The sequence below is a fragment of the Panulirus ornatus genome, chromosome 5 (genome assembly GCF_036320965.1).
Source record: "Panulirus ornatus isolate Po-2019 chromosome 5, ASM3632096v1, whole genome shotgun sequence".
NCBI lineage: Eukaryota > Metazoa > Arthropoda > Malacostraca > Decapoda > Palinuridae > Panulirus > Panulirus ornatus.
The window spans coordinates 43,731,144-43,747,971 of record NC_092228.1 but is presented as its reverse complement, the minus strand read 5'-3'; the positions used below and the strand labels follow the sequence as shown (position 1 = coordinate 43,747,971).

At 43.7% G+C, this 16,828-nt stretch overlaps 1 protein-coding gene across 1 annotated transcript in view; it reads left to right on the top strand.

Moving 5' to 3' along the window:
• Positions 1-16,828, top strand: part of LOC139746875 (kelch-like protein 17) — a 128,806-nt gene that overhangs the window by 54,407 nt on the left and 57,571 nt on the right. The window contains exons 5-8 of the mRNA XM_071658529.1: positions 8,023-8,144; positions 12,272-12,386; positions 13,451-13,557; positions 14,690-14,806. Of these exons, the coding sequence (XP_071514630.1) occupies positions 8,023-8,144; positions 12,272-12,386; positions 13,451-13,557; positions 14,690-14,806 (461 nt within the window). The remainder of the gene's footprint in view (positions 1-8,022; positions 8,145-12,271; positions 12,387-13,450; positions 13,558-14,689; positions 14,807-16,828) is intronic.

The following is a 16,828-nucleotide window of genomic DNA, read 5'->3' as shown; positions in this document are numbered from 1 at the left end:
AGAGAGAGAGAGAGAGAGAGAGAGAGAGAGAGAGATAAATAGATAGATAGAGAGAGAGAGAGAGAGAGAGAGAGAGAGAGAGAGAGAGAGAGAGAGAGAGAGAGAGATAAATAGATAGAGAGAGAGAGAGAGAGAGAGAGAGAGAGAGAGAGAGAGAGAGAGAGACGGTGGTGGTGGTTTTAAAGTGGCGTTCGCCACCTGAAATACAAGAGGAGGGAGCCCCTCTTCCCTCCCTCCCCCTCCCTTCCCTTCCCTCCCCCTCCCTTAGTACAAGGGAGCTTTAAAGGGGTACTAGCCGGAATGGGAGAGGGAAGGGGGGATGGGATGGGTGGAGGGCCAGGCCAGGCGTCAGGAAGGGATGGGAGGGAGGGGGTGTGGTGGTTTAAAGTAGCACTGCCGGGCGTACGATGAGTGGTGAGGAGGAGGAGGGGGGCCCGTCGCATGGACACGCTGGACCTCCCTCCATCCCTCCCTCCATCCCTCCCTCCATCCCTCCCTCCAACCCTCCCTCCATCCCTTCCTCCATCACCTCCCTCCATCCCTCCCTCCAACCCTCCCTCCATCCCTTCCTCCATCACCTCCCTCCATCCCTCCCTCCCTCCATCCCTCCCTCCAACCCTCCCTCCATCCCTTCCTCCATCACCTCCTTCGGCCACTTCTTGATATTGGCTGGGACAGCCCAACCCCCCCCCCCCCCTCGTCTTTTTTGGCTTGGTTCGTTCCAGCTGTTCCTTCCTGGTTCGTTCCAGCTGTTCCTTCCTGGTTCGTTCCAGCTGTTCCTTCCTGGTTCGTTCCAGCGTTTCCTTCCTGGTTTGTTCCAGCTGTTCCTTCCTGGTTCGTTCCAGCGGTTCCTTCCTGGTTCGTTCCAGCTGTTCCTGTCTGGTTCGTTCCAGCTGTTCCTTCCTGGTTCGTTCCAGCTATTTCTTCCTGGTTCATTCCAGCTGTTCCTTCCTGGTTCGTTCCAGCGGTTCCTTCGTGGTTCGTTCCAGCGTTTCCTTCCTGGTTCGTTCCAGCGTTTCCTTCCTGGTTCGTTCCAGCGTTTTCTTCCTGGTTCGTTCCAGCGTTTCCTTCCTGGCTCGTTCCAGCTATTTCTTCCTGGTTCGTTCCAGCGTTTCCTTCCTGGTTCGTTCCAGCGTTTCCTTCCTGGTTCGTTCCAGCTATTTCTTCCTGGTTCGTTCCAGCGTTTCCTTCCTGGTTCGTTCCAGCGTTTCCTTCCTGGTTCGTTCCAGCGTTTCCTTCCTGGTTGTTCCAGCGTTTCCTCCTGGTTCGTTCCAGCTTTCCTTCCTGGTTCGTTCCAGCTTTCCTTCCTGGTTCGTTCCAGCTTTCCTTCCTGGTCGTTCCAGCTTTCCTTCCTGGCTTCGTTCCAGTCTTTCCTTCCTGGTTCGTTCCAGTCTTTCCTTCCTGGTTCGTTCCAGCTTTCCTTCCTGGTTCGTTCCAGCTTTCCTCCTGGTTCGTTCCAGCTTTCCTTCCTGGTTCGTTCCAGCGTTTCCTTCCTGGTTCGTTCCAGCGTTTCTTCCTGGTTCGTTCCAGCGTTTCCTTCCTGGTCGTTCCAGCTTTTCCTTCCTGGTTCGTTCCAGCGTTTCCTTCCTGGTCTGTTCCAGCGTTTCCTTCCTGGTCTCGTTCCAGTTTTCCCCTGGTCTGTTCAGTCTTTCCCCTGGTTCGTTCCAGCGTTTCCTCCTGGTTCGTTCCAGCTTTCCTTCCTGGTTCGTTCCAGCTGTTCCTGTCTGGTTCGTTCCAGCTGTTCCTTCCTGGTTCGTTCCAGCTATTTCTTCCTGGTTCATTCCAGCTGTTCCTTCCTGGTTCGTTCCAGTCTTTCCTCCTGGTCTGTTCCAGCCTTTCCTCCTGGTCTGTTCCAGTCTTTCCTCCTGGTCTGTTCCAGCCTTTCCTCCTGGTCTGTTCCAGTCTTTCCTCCTGGTCTGTTCCAGCGTTTCCCCCTGGTCTGTTCCAGCGTTTCCCCCTGGTCTGTTCCAGTCTTTCCTCCTGGTCTGTTCCAGCGTTTCCCCCTGGTCTGTTCCAGTCTTTCCTCCTGGTCTGTTCCAGTCTTTCCTCCTGGTCTGTTCCAGCGTTTCCCCCTGGTCTGTTCCAGTCTTTCCTCCTGGTCTGTTCCAGTCTTTCCTCCTGGTCTGTTCCAGCCTTTCCTCCTGGTCTGTTCCAGCCTTTCCCCCTGGTCTGTTCCAGTCTTTCCTCCTGGTCTGTTCCAGTCTTTCCTCCTGGTCTGTTCCAGCCATTCCTCCTGGTCTGTTCCAGTCTTTCCTCCTGGTCTGTTCCAGCCTTTCCTCCTGGTCTGTTCCAGCCTTTCCTCCTGGTCTGTTCCAGCCTTTCCTCCTGGTCCGTTCCAGTCATTCCCTCCTGGTCTGTTCCAGCCTTTCCTCCTGGTCTGTTCCAGCCATTCCTCCTGGTCTGTTCCAGTCTTGCCTCCTGGTCTGTTCCAGTCTTTCCTCCTGGTCTGTTCCAGCCTTTCCTCCTGGTCTGTTCCAGCCATTCCTCCTGGTCTGTTCCAGTCTTTCCTCCTGGTCTGTTCCAGCCATTCCTCCTGGTCTGTTCCAGCCTTTCCTCCTGGTCTGTTCCAGTCTTTCCTCCTGGACCATTCTTCGTGTTCCCAACACGTTCAGTCCATGACCTGACCTGCCCTCATCAACTCCCTGTGCTCTACCCTATTCCAATTTTGACCCAAAGGCGTTTTATATCTGTTTTCTTTTCCATTGTGGTGACATCCCTTCTTCTTTACTCCCGTTTTCTTTCCTGCCGCCTCTCCTTCGCTAACGACCCTCCTCATACAGTGAGGGCAATACAAGGATATGACCCACACTCCCTCCTCCCTTACGGTCGATGTTCGTATGCTGGGAGGGTTATAGTGTGTCTTGCGCCTCTTGTACCAGACTTTGAGGGAGGAGGGGGTTGCCAGAGGTCGCATTTCTCAATATTATATTCAGTTTCGGTGACCCAATTTGAAGAAGGGAAAATAAAAGGCATAAAAAATGGCGATAATGTTATGTTTAGCCACCAAGGTGATTCCAGGATTAAAGTTCAAAGTCTATGAGAGTTAATGAGACGACTGGAACTTATTTAGTTGAGAAAAGAGAGGGTTAAGATGGGATTAAATACAGGTACTTAAAAAAACTCATTAAAAGGCTTTTTTTATATGATCTCGAACGAAAACTCATCAAAAGGCCTTTTTTATGATCTCGAACGAAAACTCATCAAAAGGCCTTTTTTATTATCTCGAACGAAAACTCATCAAAAGGCTTTTTTTTATATTATCTCGAACGAAAAGTCATCAAAAGGCTTTTTTATATGATCTCGAACGAAAACTCATCAAAAGGCCTTTTTTTTATAATCTCGAACGATAACTCATCAAAAGGCTTCTTTTATATGATCTCGAACGAAAACTCATCAAAAGGCTTTTTATGATCTCGAACGAAAACTCATTAAAAGGCCTTTTTTATTATCTCGAACGAAAACTCATCAAAAGGCCTTTTTTTTATATGATCTCGAACGATAACTCATCAAAAGGTTTTTTGTATTATCTCGAACGATAACTCATCAAAAGGCTTTTTTATCTCGAACGAAAACATCAAAAGGCTTTTTTATTATCTCGAACGAAAACTCATCAAAAGGCCTTTTTTGTATTATCTCGAACGAAAACTCATCAAAAGGCTTTTTTTTTTATTACCTCGAACAAAAACTCATCAAAAGGCCTTTTTTGTATTATCTCGAACGAAAACTCATCAAAAGGCTTTTATTTTAATTACCTCGAACAAAAACTCATCAAAAGGCCTTTTTTGTATTATCTCGAACAAAAACTCATCAAAAGGCCTTTTTATATGATCTCGAACGAAAACTCATCAAAAGGCCTTTTTTTTTATGATCTCAAACGAAGCAGCTGGATTTGGGGCAGGAGTTTGGCTTTCAGAAAGGCAAAATACATTCTCTTCAAGAGAAATGGTGACATATGAAATAATATATTAATTACAGAAGTGGAAAAAGGCGCAACTTAATTACGTATAAGAACACATTGGACATATATTTTGCTTGGAATCCACAACTTTATTTATATTTTTTTCTCATCATATTAATCTATGAGTTCCTCATCTCTTTTCTCTTGTCACAGACAAGACTCGAAGCGATTCAATGGCCTTTTTGCCGTTTTGAATACCTTTTGGTAAATCCTATGTCAACATCAGCTCTCGTATTTGAGAAATATATGGAAAAAAGAAAAGAGCATCGCCATGACGTGGTATTCAATGGCCTTTTTGCCGTTTTGAATGCCTTTTGGTAAATCCTATGTCAACATCAGCTCTCGTATTTGAGAAATATAGGAAAAAAGAAAAGAGCATCGCCATGACGTGGTATTCAATGGCCTTTTTGCTGTTTTGAATGCCTTTTGGTAAATCCTATGTCAACATCAGCTCTCGTATTTGAGAAATATAGGAAAAAAGAAAAGAGCATCGCCATGACGTGGTATTCAATGGCCTTTTTGCCGTTTTGAATACCTTTTGGTAAATCCTATGTCAACATCAGCTCTCGTATTTGAGAAATATAGGAAAAAAGAAAAGAGCATCGCCATGACGTGGTATTCAATGGCCTTTTTGCTGTTTTGAATGCCTTTTGGTAAATCCTATGTCAACATCAGCTCTCGTATTTGAGAAATATATGGAAAAAGAAAAGAGCATCGCCATGACGTGGTTTCCGATCGCATCGACTTTCATAGAGGGATTAGCGAGAGACTCCCCGATCCTATATCAGAAGTTCGTATTCCCTCACTTCGGAAGTTCAGATCCTCTTGTCAAGAGTTCATATCCTCTTTAGACCGCTAAAAGAGGGAGTTCGACGTGCGTTCTGCTCCGGAGGACTACGAAGTAATGTTTCTTGGACTTAATAAGAACTTTTCCGATGGATTTGAGCGCAGGGTTGAATTAAACATCTGTAGAGAATTGAATTTGAGCTCAGGGTTTTAATTAAACATCTGTAGAGAATTGGATTTGAGCGCAGGGTTACATTAAACATGTGTAGAGAATTGGACCTTTGCGTCCCTCTCTCTAATGTATAGTTGACTGGAACACATGCTTCCAATCTTTTAATTGCAGATGATGATGATCATATCCATTTTAAACGCCTGTGTTGGACTAGAACAATTGTTCGAAGTATTTGTCAGTTTCTTCGACGTAAAGTTGAGCATAGAACATCTGTCGTGGACTCACATCTGTAAGCCCTTGTTCGCTTGTGGGAAAGTAACAGTCCCTTGTTAACATCTGGATTGAAGTGAAATGGACATCTGTATGAGATTAGCATTTTGCTACAAACATCTGCAATTAACTATGTCATTAGTGGTGATTATGATTAACATTTTAAGTTGATTTCAACCAGTGGCTAATACCGTTAGAGAGAATGTGTGATAAATGCGATTGGGTTAATACCAGGGGAAAAGAACCTTTTAAAAAGACGGTCTATACATAACACTGGAGTACGCGGTGTACTGAATTATAGATGGTGTTCACAGTGGTTGTAATGGTGGCTGTTTTTGTAGCGGTTGTGGACGAGCCGGGATGGTCTGGGTTTGTGTGGGGTGTGGTGTCGTACTGCAACCCTGGGGACGAGGGATCTCTCTCTGTAGTAGCAATGGTCTGGGGATGTGTGGTGTGGTGTCGTACTGCAACCCTTGGGACGAGGGATCTCTCTCTGTAGTAGCAATGGTCTGGGGATGTGTGGTGTGGTGTCGTACTGCAACCCTGGGGACGAGGGATCTCTCTCTCTCTAGTAACAATAGTCTGGGTGTGTCGGGGGTGTGGTGTACTGCAACCCTGGGGACGAGGGATCTCTCTCTCTCTCTCTCTCTCTCTCTCTCTCTCTCTCTCTCTCTCTCTAGCAGCAGTAGGTGTCTTCCCTAAGGGTTGGCTCTGGGTTCGTTGCAAAGTCTCATTGTCCCACGTACTCCTGTGTACACACACACACACACACACACACACACACAGAGTAAACAACACCAGGTATAGGGCGAAGACCAGAAAGTGCAGCTGGGGTGTGTGTGCTTAGCTAGCGCCAGACCCCCAGAGGGGCCATATACACATTCCCTTAAGGGGGGAACTGTGGCAGACGGTGTCGGGCTTCGTCCCTCCCCAGAGAGAGAGAGAGAGAGAGAGAGAGAGAGAAGAAGAAAGGAGGAGTTCCCACCGTGTGTGTATGTTTATATTTATATTTATATTTATATTTATATTTATCATCCAGTGGTTTTATTTGCTCGCTTTTTTTGTCATTTGACTTTTGAATTTTTTTTTTTTTCATATTGACATTATCTCGGGGTCGGTGTGTCCTTGGGGTTATATAGAGATAAATGTTTAGTTCCATCTAACTCTGGAATTTGTTGCGTCTAATCCCAGAGCAGCTTGTAAGATCCCGGATTCACTAGATTCGAAACTGCACCGACCTCCGTCTGTCGAGACAGAAGTTCGTGTCCAGTTTCCACCGGGCGTGTGTCTGTCTTTAAGCTCTGTCTATGCCGTTCGAGACGGTTCGACACAGCTTCACTCAACCGTGTGTCCTCACAAGGCCCGTGTCTTCCAGTTGAGACCGAGGGTTCGACCAGGCGTTTCATCTGGTTCAGACCGAGGGTTCGACCAGGCGTTTCATCTGGTTCAGACCGAGGGTTCGACCAGGCGTTTCATGTGGTTCAGCCTCGGCTTTTCGAAGCAGTGGGTCGGGTACAGCCTCTCTCCCGTGTTTACTTGGATGCTTTGGCCTCAAATGTTTACTTCAACGGCCATAATTCTCACAGTAAACAATGTATGGTGTAGTATGTGGCTATTCAACAGTACCATGAAGATGAATTCGTTAATTTACGTGCGACAAAGTCGTGAATGGAGTTTACATTTGTAAGTTCTACAGAATGAATACTATGGTTTACACTCATACAAAATTGTTGGATTGGACCATATAACTTACCGTTGGAGAGTGAAAGGTTTTCAACTGTACAAGTCTTAACTAATGCATTCAATTCTTGCCATCTTGAATAACCCAATCAATTCTTGCCATCTTAACTGATCCAATCAATTCTTGCCATCTTAAATGACCCAATCAATTCTTGCCATCTTAACTGACCCAATCAATTCTTGCCATCTTAACTGACCCAATCAATTCTTGCCATCTTAACTGACCCAATCAATTCTTGCTATCTTAACTGACGAAGTCAACTCTTGCCATCTTAACCGACCCAATCAATTCTTGCCATCTTAACTGACCCAATCAACTATTACCACTTTAACTGATCCAATCAATTCTTGCCATCTTAACTGACCCAATCAACTCGTGTCATCTTAACTGATCCCTCAACTCTTGCCATCTTAACTGACCCAATCAACTCTTACCACTTTAACTGACCCTATCAATTTCTGCCATCTTAACTGACCCAATCAACTCTTACGGTCTTAACTGACCCAATCAATTCTTGCCATCTTAACTGACCCAATCAACTCGTACGGTCTTAACTGACCCAATCAATTCTTGCCATCTTAACCGATCCAATCAATTCCTATCATCTTGTCTGACCCAATCAACTCTTACCATCTTATCACAAGTCTTCCTATTCTTCCAAACCCCATTAACATTATGACAACCCCACAACATCTTGTAAACTGTATACCCCTACGGCAACCCCATGACCTGACACCCCCACAACATCCTATGACCTGGTAACCCTCACAACATATTTTGACCTGGTAACCCTCACAACATATTTTGACCTGACAACCCCCACAACATCCTGTGACCTGACACCCCACAGCATCCTGTGACCTGACAACCCCCACAACATCCTGTGACCTGACACCCCACAACATTCTGTGACCTGGTAACCCCCACAAAACTTTCTGTGACCTGGTAACCCCCACAAAACTTCCTGTGACCTGTCAACCTGACAACATCTTGTGACCTGGTAACCCCCACAACATCCTCTGACCTGGGAACCCCCATAGTGTTGGCAGTTATTAAGAGTGTCCTCTCTTTCCCCCTAAACCCCCTCCGGGTTAGGTGACCTGGTGGAAAAGACACAGGAACGAGTCGCTCTTCAGGACCTGGACTCAACGGCGCTGCAGCTCCTGGTCGAGTACTCGTACACTGGCGAGATAATCATCACTGAGGACAATGTACAGGTCTGTATCTCTCTCTCTCTCTCTCTCTCTCTCTCTCTCTCTCTCTCTCTCTCTCTCTCTCTCTCTCTCTCTCTCTCTCAGCCCTCATGTTCATTCCACCCTCTGGCTTTCCTGTCAAAGTTTCCATCAGATGTTTTAGTCCTGCAAGGTATTTTTTTTCCTGCCTATTTCCAGTCTGGGGTTGAAGGTGGGGAGAAAGCCTTTGCTGTGTTATCCTTTTCTTCTGCTTCTTTTTAACGGGACAGCATTTTTTCAAGTAGTGTTAAGGGCCAGACCACCTCTCGTGCACCTTAGGTCTGTGTGTGCTCTCTCTCTCTCTCTCTCTCTCTCTCTCTCTCTCTCTCTCTCTCTCTCTCTCTCTCTCTGTTAGTCAATAGAGCCACATCTCTCCACTCAGGAGATGGGAGCTTCCAACAACAATGCCACCCCCTTCCCTTCCCACAAGACTAGGGATGGTGCCCCCACACTCAACACTAGTGTTAAGGCCCATCCTGTGTATAGCTCAACTAATTTATGAAAAGAATGCTTTATAGATACATATGTAGGATGTAGATAGTTGAGCTTAGTCATATAAATAGTTCAGCCTAGTGATATAAAAATGTAGATATAGATAGTTGAGCCTAGTAGATATAGATAGTTCAGCCTAATAGATATAGATAGCTGAGCATACCCTCGTTTGATTTTGTCTGTCGTACATGTTTGCTATTTCCCGCCAGAGTGAGATAGCATCTAGAATGGATGACTGAACCTTATAGGAGATCTGCATTTGACTCTTTCCTGTTTCTTCTCTTAGAGAGTAATACAGGAGAGGAGGATTTCCAGAACCCTTGCTTCCACCCCTCTTAGTTGCCTTCTTGTCACTTGTAGGAGATACATGAGTAGTATTCTTTTCCCCTGTCCCCAGAGATGGATGAATATATATAAACACCTATTTAAACACATTAGATTGTAGAGATAAGTAGTATGATAGATATGTAGATAGATAATTAGAGAAATTGTAGAAAGTAATAGATAGGGAAATGAATTAGGGAGTTGGTAAATGATTTTATCATGATTAATTGCTGTTTCCTGCGTCAGCGAGGTAGCGCCAGGAAATAGACGAAGAATGGCCCATCCACTCATATAAACATATATTTTTATTATACTTTGTCGCTGTCTCCCATGTTAGCGAGGTAGCTCAAGAAAATAGATGAAAGAATGACCCAACCCATGCACATGAATATACATACACGTCCACACACACACATGTACATACCTATACATTTCAACATATACATATATATATGTATCCAGACATATACATATATACACATATACATAATTCATACTTGCTGCCTTTATTCATTCCCATCGCCACCCCACCACACATGAAATGACAACCCACTCTCCCCCCCCACATGCGTGTGAGGTAGTGCTAGGAAAAGACATCAAAGGCCACATTCGTTCACACTCAGTCTTTAGCTTTCATGTATAATGCACTGAAACAACAGCTCCCTCTCCACATCCAGGCCCCACAAAACTTTCCATGGTTTACGGCAGACGCTTCACATGCCCGGTTCAATCCATTGACAGCACGTTGACCCTGGTATACCACATCGTTCCAATTCACTCTATTCCTTGCATGCCTTTCACCCTCCTGATGTTCAGGCCCCAATCGCTTAAAATCTTTTTCACTCCATCTTTCCACCTCCACTCTGATCTCCCACTTCTTGTTCCCTCCACCTCTGACACATATATCCTTTTTGTCAATCTTTCCTCACTCATTCTCTCCATGTGACCAAACCATTTCAAAACACACATCACCACTACTTGCAATCACCTGCATACTTGCCCCTCTCTCCAAAACTCTTGCATTCACCTCCCTAACAACCCATCTATAAACAAATTAAATAACCATGGAGATATCACGCAGCCCTGCCACAAACCGGCATTCACTGAGAACCAATCACTTTTCTCTCCTCCTACTCGTACGTATGCCTTACATCCTCGATAAAAACTTTTCACTGCTTCTAACAACTTGCCTCCCACACCATATATTCTTAGTATCTTCCACAGGGTATCTCTATCAACTCTATCAGATGCCTTCTCCAGATCCATAAATGCTACATACAAATCCATTTGCTTTTCTAAGTATTTCTCACATACATTCTTTAAAGCAAACACCTGATCCACACATCCTCTACTACTTCTAAAAACACACTGCTCTTCCCCAATCTGATGCTCTGTACATGCCTTCACCCTCTCAATCAATACCCTCCCATATAATTTCCCAGGAAACTTATACCTCTATAATTTGAGGACTCATCTTTATCCCCTTTGCCTTTGTACAATGGCACTATGCATGCATTCCGCCAATCCTCAGTCACCTCACCATGAGTCATACATACACTAAATATCCTTACCAACCAGTCACCAACACGGCCACCCCCTTTTTCAATAAATTCCACTGCAATAGCATCCAAACCCGCTGCCTTGCCAGCTTTCATCTTCCGCAAAGCTTTTACTACCTCTTCTCTGTTTACCAAATCATTCTCCCTAACCCTCTTACTTCGCACACTACCTTGACCAAAACAGCCTTTTTCTGTCACTCTCATCTAACACATTCAACAAACCTTCAAAATACTCACTCCATCTCTTTCTCACATCACCACTACTTGTTATCACCTCCCCATTAGCCCCCTTCTCCGATGTTCCCATTTGTTCTCTTGTTGTACACACTTTATTTACTTCATTCCAAAGCATGTTTTTATCCTCCCTGAAATTTAATGATACTCTCTCGCCCAACTCTCATTTGCCCTCTTTTTCACCTCTTGCACCTTTCTTTTGAGCTCCTGCCTCTTTCTTTTATACATCTCCCAGTCATTTGCACTACTTTCCTGCAAAACTCATCCAAATGCCTTCTCTCTTCTCTTTCACTAATAATCTTACTTCTTCATCCCACCACTCACTGCCCTATCTCTATCGTAAATGACATAGATATTTATTCATTTATTTATTATACCTAATCGCTGTTTCCCGCATCAGTGAGGTAGCGCCAGGAAACAGACAAAGAATGGCCCATCCACTCATATACACATATATATATATATATATATATATATATATATACATAAACACCCATACACACACATATACATATATACACATGTACATATCCATACTTGCTTGGCTTCATCCATTCCTGTTGCTACCCTCTGTGTGTGTGTGTGTGTGTGTGTGTATTGCCTGATGGAATAGTAAACTAGTAGAAAAAAAGTCTAAATTTCAGACTGAATTAGAACTAAATAGTCGAAGAAAATCACCGTATCTCATGTCACACCTATGATGAATGACCAAACAATTCTTGTAGGCCGTTTTCAGAACACTTTCGATTCTTCATATCTGTTCTCAAAACTATCCTCAAGTGTTTTGTCAAAGAAACACTTTTTTTTTGTTTGCCTGCCATGCTACTTTTGATAGTATTTGATACAATACCTTTGGATTGTTTAAGTTTGTCATTTTGTGTTTCAGCAAAGGGTTTAGAATCCTTTCTTTTTGGAGTAAAGGATTGTGTCCTTTAACAATCCCTTATTGATCTGTGCCTTGACTTTATCGTTTCCTGAGAGAGTAAGAGACTGGAATAGTCTCTTGTATTATTTGTCTCCCTTCAAGACATAGTGACCTTAGAGATGTCTCCTTCTGTCTCCTTCGCTGGGGTATCTGCCATCAGTGCCTTTCACATCCAGAGAAGTTTAGAGATCCTAGAGATGTATTGTCTCCTCTTAAGATACAGAGACTCCTTAGATTGTCTCCCCAAAGGATGTAGAGACCCACTATATCTTTCCCCTTGGTCTCTTTTCTCCCCCAAAGGATGTGGAGACACTCTGTGTTGGCCCTCCTTGTGTCTTTTCTCCCCTAGGGATGTAGAGACCCCCACAAATTGTCTCTATGTCTTTTATCCCTTAGGATATATGGAATCCCCATGAGTTGTCTGTCTCTGTGTCCTTTCTCCCCACAAGTTGACTGCCTTAGTATCTTTTCTCCCCTAGGGACGTAGCGACCCCTTAAGTTGCCTCCCTTCGTGTCTTTCCTTCCCCTTCAGATGAACAAATCCACTGAAATATCTCTGTATGTCTCCTTCCCATCAGGTACTGCTACCAGCCTCCAGTCTACTGCAAATGGTCAGTGTGAGGGAGGCATGCTGCAAGTTCCTCATGCGACAACTGCACCCTTCCAATTGCCTTGGCATCAGGAGCTTCGCAGGTGAGGGAGGTTAAGGAGAAAAGTTGGATGTGTGGTTGGTGATAAAAGGAGGAGTTCAAGGGTAAGGGGGAGGTTGACAAGTATTCTTGTGTGGTTGGGTAGTCTACCAGCTCAGATTGCTTCACTGGTTGGACACACCCACCCTGCAGGGACATGCATTAAGATTGGGAATAGGAAATATGGCTGAGAAAGCCAGTACACTGAGAGAAAATCATCTCCACTGAATAAGATACAATATTAGTGTAAGTCTGCCAAGTGGAGTAATGAAATACCCATAAAACTCAAAACAAAAAATTCAGCAGGCGTCTGACTCAAGGGCTGACCACATGAACATGACTGTTTCACAGAAGCTAGGATTTTTAGACTGTTTGTAGCTGATGTAGCAGAGGAGAGAGGAATTTTATTACATGTGTAGAGGGAAAAATATACATGTTTGGCTCCACTTTTGATGTGTCAAAGGAGGGCCATGGATGATGAAGTAGTTTATTTAGATAGCGTAGAGACTGAGTGTGAACGAATGTGGCCTTTGTTGTCTTTTCGTAGCGCTACCTCGCGCACATGAGGGGGGAGGGGGTTGGTATTTCATGTGTGGGGGGGTGGCAATGGGAATGAATAAAGGCAGACAGTATGTATCATGTACATGTGTATATATGTGTATGTCTGTGAGTGTATATATATGTATACATTGAGATGTATAGGTATGTATATTTGCGTGTGTGGACGTGTAGGTGTATACTACATGTGTATGTGGGTGGGTTGGGCCATTCTTTCATCTGTTTCCTTGCACTGCCTTGCTAACATGGGAGGCAGCGACAAAGCAAAATAAATGAAATAAAATGTTTAAAGGCATGTATGCTGAAGCATTTCTTGAAGGCATGTATTGGTAAATGTTAATGATATGAGCATGTATCCCTGAGGGATGTACATAACTGTTAGAGCACTTGGGAGGGAGTGTTGAGAGGCAAGAGATGTGGGAACACCAACAAACATGTGCAACAGTTTTATGTGTAGCCTGAAAAACTCATCCCATCCATCTCTCTCTCTCTCTATCTCTCTTCCCACAGATGCCCACAGCTGTGGGGAACTACACACTCGCTCACACAGGTTTGCCCTTCAAAACTTCCCTGAGGTGTGTGGTACCGAGGAGTTCCTCCTGCTGCCCTACAAACAGGTGAGTGAACCCTTTCCTTCTGTACAAACAGGACAGGGGAGCGAGCACTTTCCTGCCCAACAAGCAGTTGAATGGATCCATCTTTTCTATGGAGACAGGCAAACAAATCTGTCTCTTGCCCTGTAAACAGATGAATGGATCTATTTCTGCCCTGTAAATAGGTGAATAGATCTCTCTCTACCCAGCAAACACATGATGGGTCTCATACATCCCTCTCTGCCCTACAAGCAGATGAGTGAATTTGCCTTTGCCTCAGCAAATAGGCGACCATATCTGTCTGTGCCCTGCAAACGTGAGCAGACCTGTCTGTGCCCTGCAAACAGGTGAACGGATTTGTCTCTGCCTTGCAAACAGGAGAATAGATCTGTCTCTGCCTTACAGACAGTTGAATGGAGCTGTCTCTGCCCTGCACACAGATTAACAGATCCGTCTGTGCCTGACAAACAGATGAACGGATCCATCTTTGCCCTACAAGCAGGTAAATGGATCCATCTCTGCCCTACAAACAAATAAACAGATCCCTCTCTGCTTGCAAACAGATAAGATCCGTCCCTGCCATTCAGAAAGTGAATGGTTCCATATTTGCCCTACAAATGGTGAACAGATCAGTTTCTGCCTTACAAGTAGGCAAGATGATCATTCATAAATCTCTGGTATATCCTTTCTTTTGCTCCAGATCAATCTCCAAAATAAATGCCATGTACATCATCTATCTATCATCCACTTTCTTCATTACAGAAAAGTTCTTGGCCTCCCTTGTTAGCTAAAAAACACAAAGGAATGCAAGTAGCAACAGAAAGCTGGGTCCTTTTGAAGTTGTTTATGACAGTAGACAAAATATGAAACACAGCTTAGTATGGAGGGGATAGCAAAACAAAGAGATACCCAAGTTAGAAAAAATAAGGGAGTTTTAATTGTGAAAGCTTTCATGCCTTTTTTAATCTTCATCTTCCCTCATATCTATCTCCATCTCTTCATGAGGGAAAATTATTTGCAGATGTATTTTGCTGATGGGGAATGTAATATTTCTCACCTCAGGAAAGAATGTGATCTTGATCTCATGTTTGTAGACAGAGAACCTAAGTTCCCCCAATCTCTCCAGCAGATAACATGATCTTGATCTCCCTTGCAGGTGGAGGAGCTGATAGCCTCAGCCCAGCTTAACGTTCCCTGTGAAGAGAAAGTGTTCACAGCCGTAATTTCCTGGGTCAAGCATGACCTGCCGGAGAGACAGAAGTTTGTGCCTGAGGTAAGAATAAGAGAGAGAGTACTTACTTGCGAGAACTTAGTTGAGGTTTGCCAAAAGGGCAAGGCTAGCATGTAGTGTTCACTGCAGGAGACTCGTAGGGTGAGGAAGAACAAGTCATGTTAGTTATATGTTGTCAAGCATTATGTGTGCTTTGGAGAAAAGGGGAACGGGCTGTTTTTTATGCTCGAACAATGACAAACCAGTTTCTAAGTGTCTTACACTGGTAAAGAGCCCTTAGTTGGGAATTTCAGTTGAAAGGCAGAGATTTAAAAGTTCTAATTACACTTAGCTAGAACAGTTCCTTGGGGTTCAAGATAAAAAGTGGAGGTTCTCTTTGTTCTGTTTGATCTCCAACCCCCTAGGTTTTATATGATCCCCCCTCCCCAATGTTGAAACCGTTTCAAACTAGTTTATTACTAGATGTATTATACATTTAATTGTATGCTGTTTGGGGTTCATGAATATCTTTTCTCAATGTGTCTACGCATCTGACACTTATCATACACCTGCCTTTTTTTACACATCTGTTCCTAAATAAGTCGATCTGTCTTCTCTCTCATAACTTATCCTATTAACTTGTCCTTCTTTCCCAACCTATCTCTCTTCCCACAAACTTGTCTTTTCTCATGTCATTTCCTACACATCTGGTCATTTCATACCCTTCCCCATATATAGTGTAAAATGTGCCATGTCAAAGTGACTTTAAGGTGAAGAAGGCAGAGGGAATGAAAGAAAATGCTTTTCCATAAGTGGCGCCAAGCTGTTGTTACTGTTCCAACTATACAGAATTGCACCTTAATCTCATGCATCATGACAAGTCCTTTTATAAGAAATATGATACAATTGCCAGCTACAAGAGCAACAAATAATACAAATATAATGTCATATAATGAAAATTTGATTTGCGTAGAAACTGAAATAATTATCATTACATCTTTCCCCAAAACAATAGATAATGAAAGAAATAGAATAAGATAACTGTATATAAACTGCACATCATTTTTCATAGGTATGCAAAGTACAAAGATTACTTTTACATCATACATGTATAGATCTAACCTCTTAGGGAGTTGTATTAGTCTATCTCTAGATGTTCTAACCTCACTGGAATCATGCTTACTCCTCTTTGGTGTACCTTCCCCATTTGTGTCCACTGCACTTGTCACCTCTTCCAGTTCAACTTGACATACATCAGTTAGTTCATCATCATAACCACGAGCATGTTTTAGAGCATTTGGGCTTTCTGCTGTCTTATGCAATTGCTGCCTATTTCTCCTGTAAGTCTGACCATCACTTTTCTTAACCAAATATGATCTAGGAGCAACCACTGTACCCTTTTTTAACTCTTTACTTGTGTCATTATTGAGTCTAACCACATTTCCCTCTTCCGATTCAGGCAGTAGCTTAAAGCTTCTGTCAAAATATAGTTTCTGCCTATCTTGTGAGTCTTAAAGTAGGTGTCTGATAATCAGTGGGTCCTGTGTCTTTAGCATTGTAACAAGGCTTCAGAAGTGAGAAGTATGGCTTGTGTTCTCCTACCAGACAATAACTGACTGGAAATTGCTGTCCCCGCTACAGGAGTATTTTTATAATTCAGCACACTTCAATAGGGATCCTTGCCCTCTTTGACTGCCTTCTTCATCAGCTTCTTTACTGTGTGTACACTTTTTTCTGGGAGGCCATTACTTTTTGGATAAAAGGGGTATGAAGTTGTGTGGTCTATTCCATATGACCTACAGAATCCTTTGAATTCTACAGCTGTGAAATGTGGGCCATTGTCACTGTGATTAGTCTGAGGTATTCCATGCTTAGCAGAATGATACAGCATCTTCTGATAAGTCGAATTCAGAATATTTGTTGTAATGATCAACAAGCAGCAAATACCTCTTCCCTTTCATCTCAAATAAATCAGCTCCAAGTTTTTGCCAGGAGAGTTCAGGGACTTCATGAAGCATCAGTGGTTCCCTTGCTTGGTGGTTACTGTAAGCATTACAGGTGGCACAAGCACTAATCAGGTCCTTA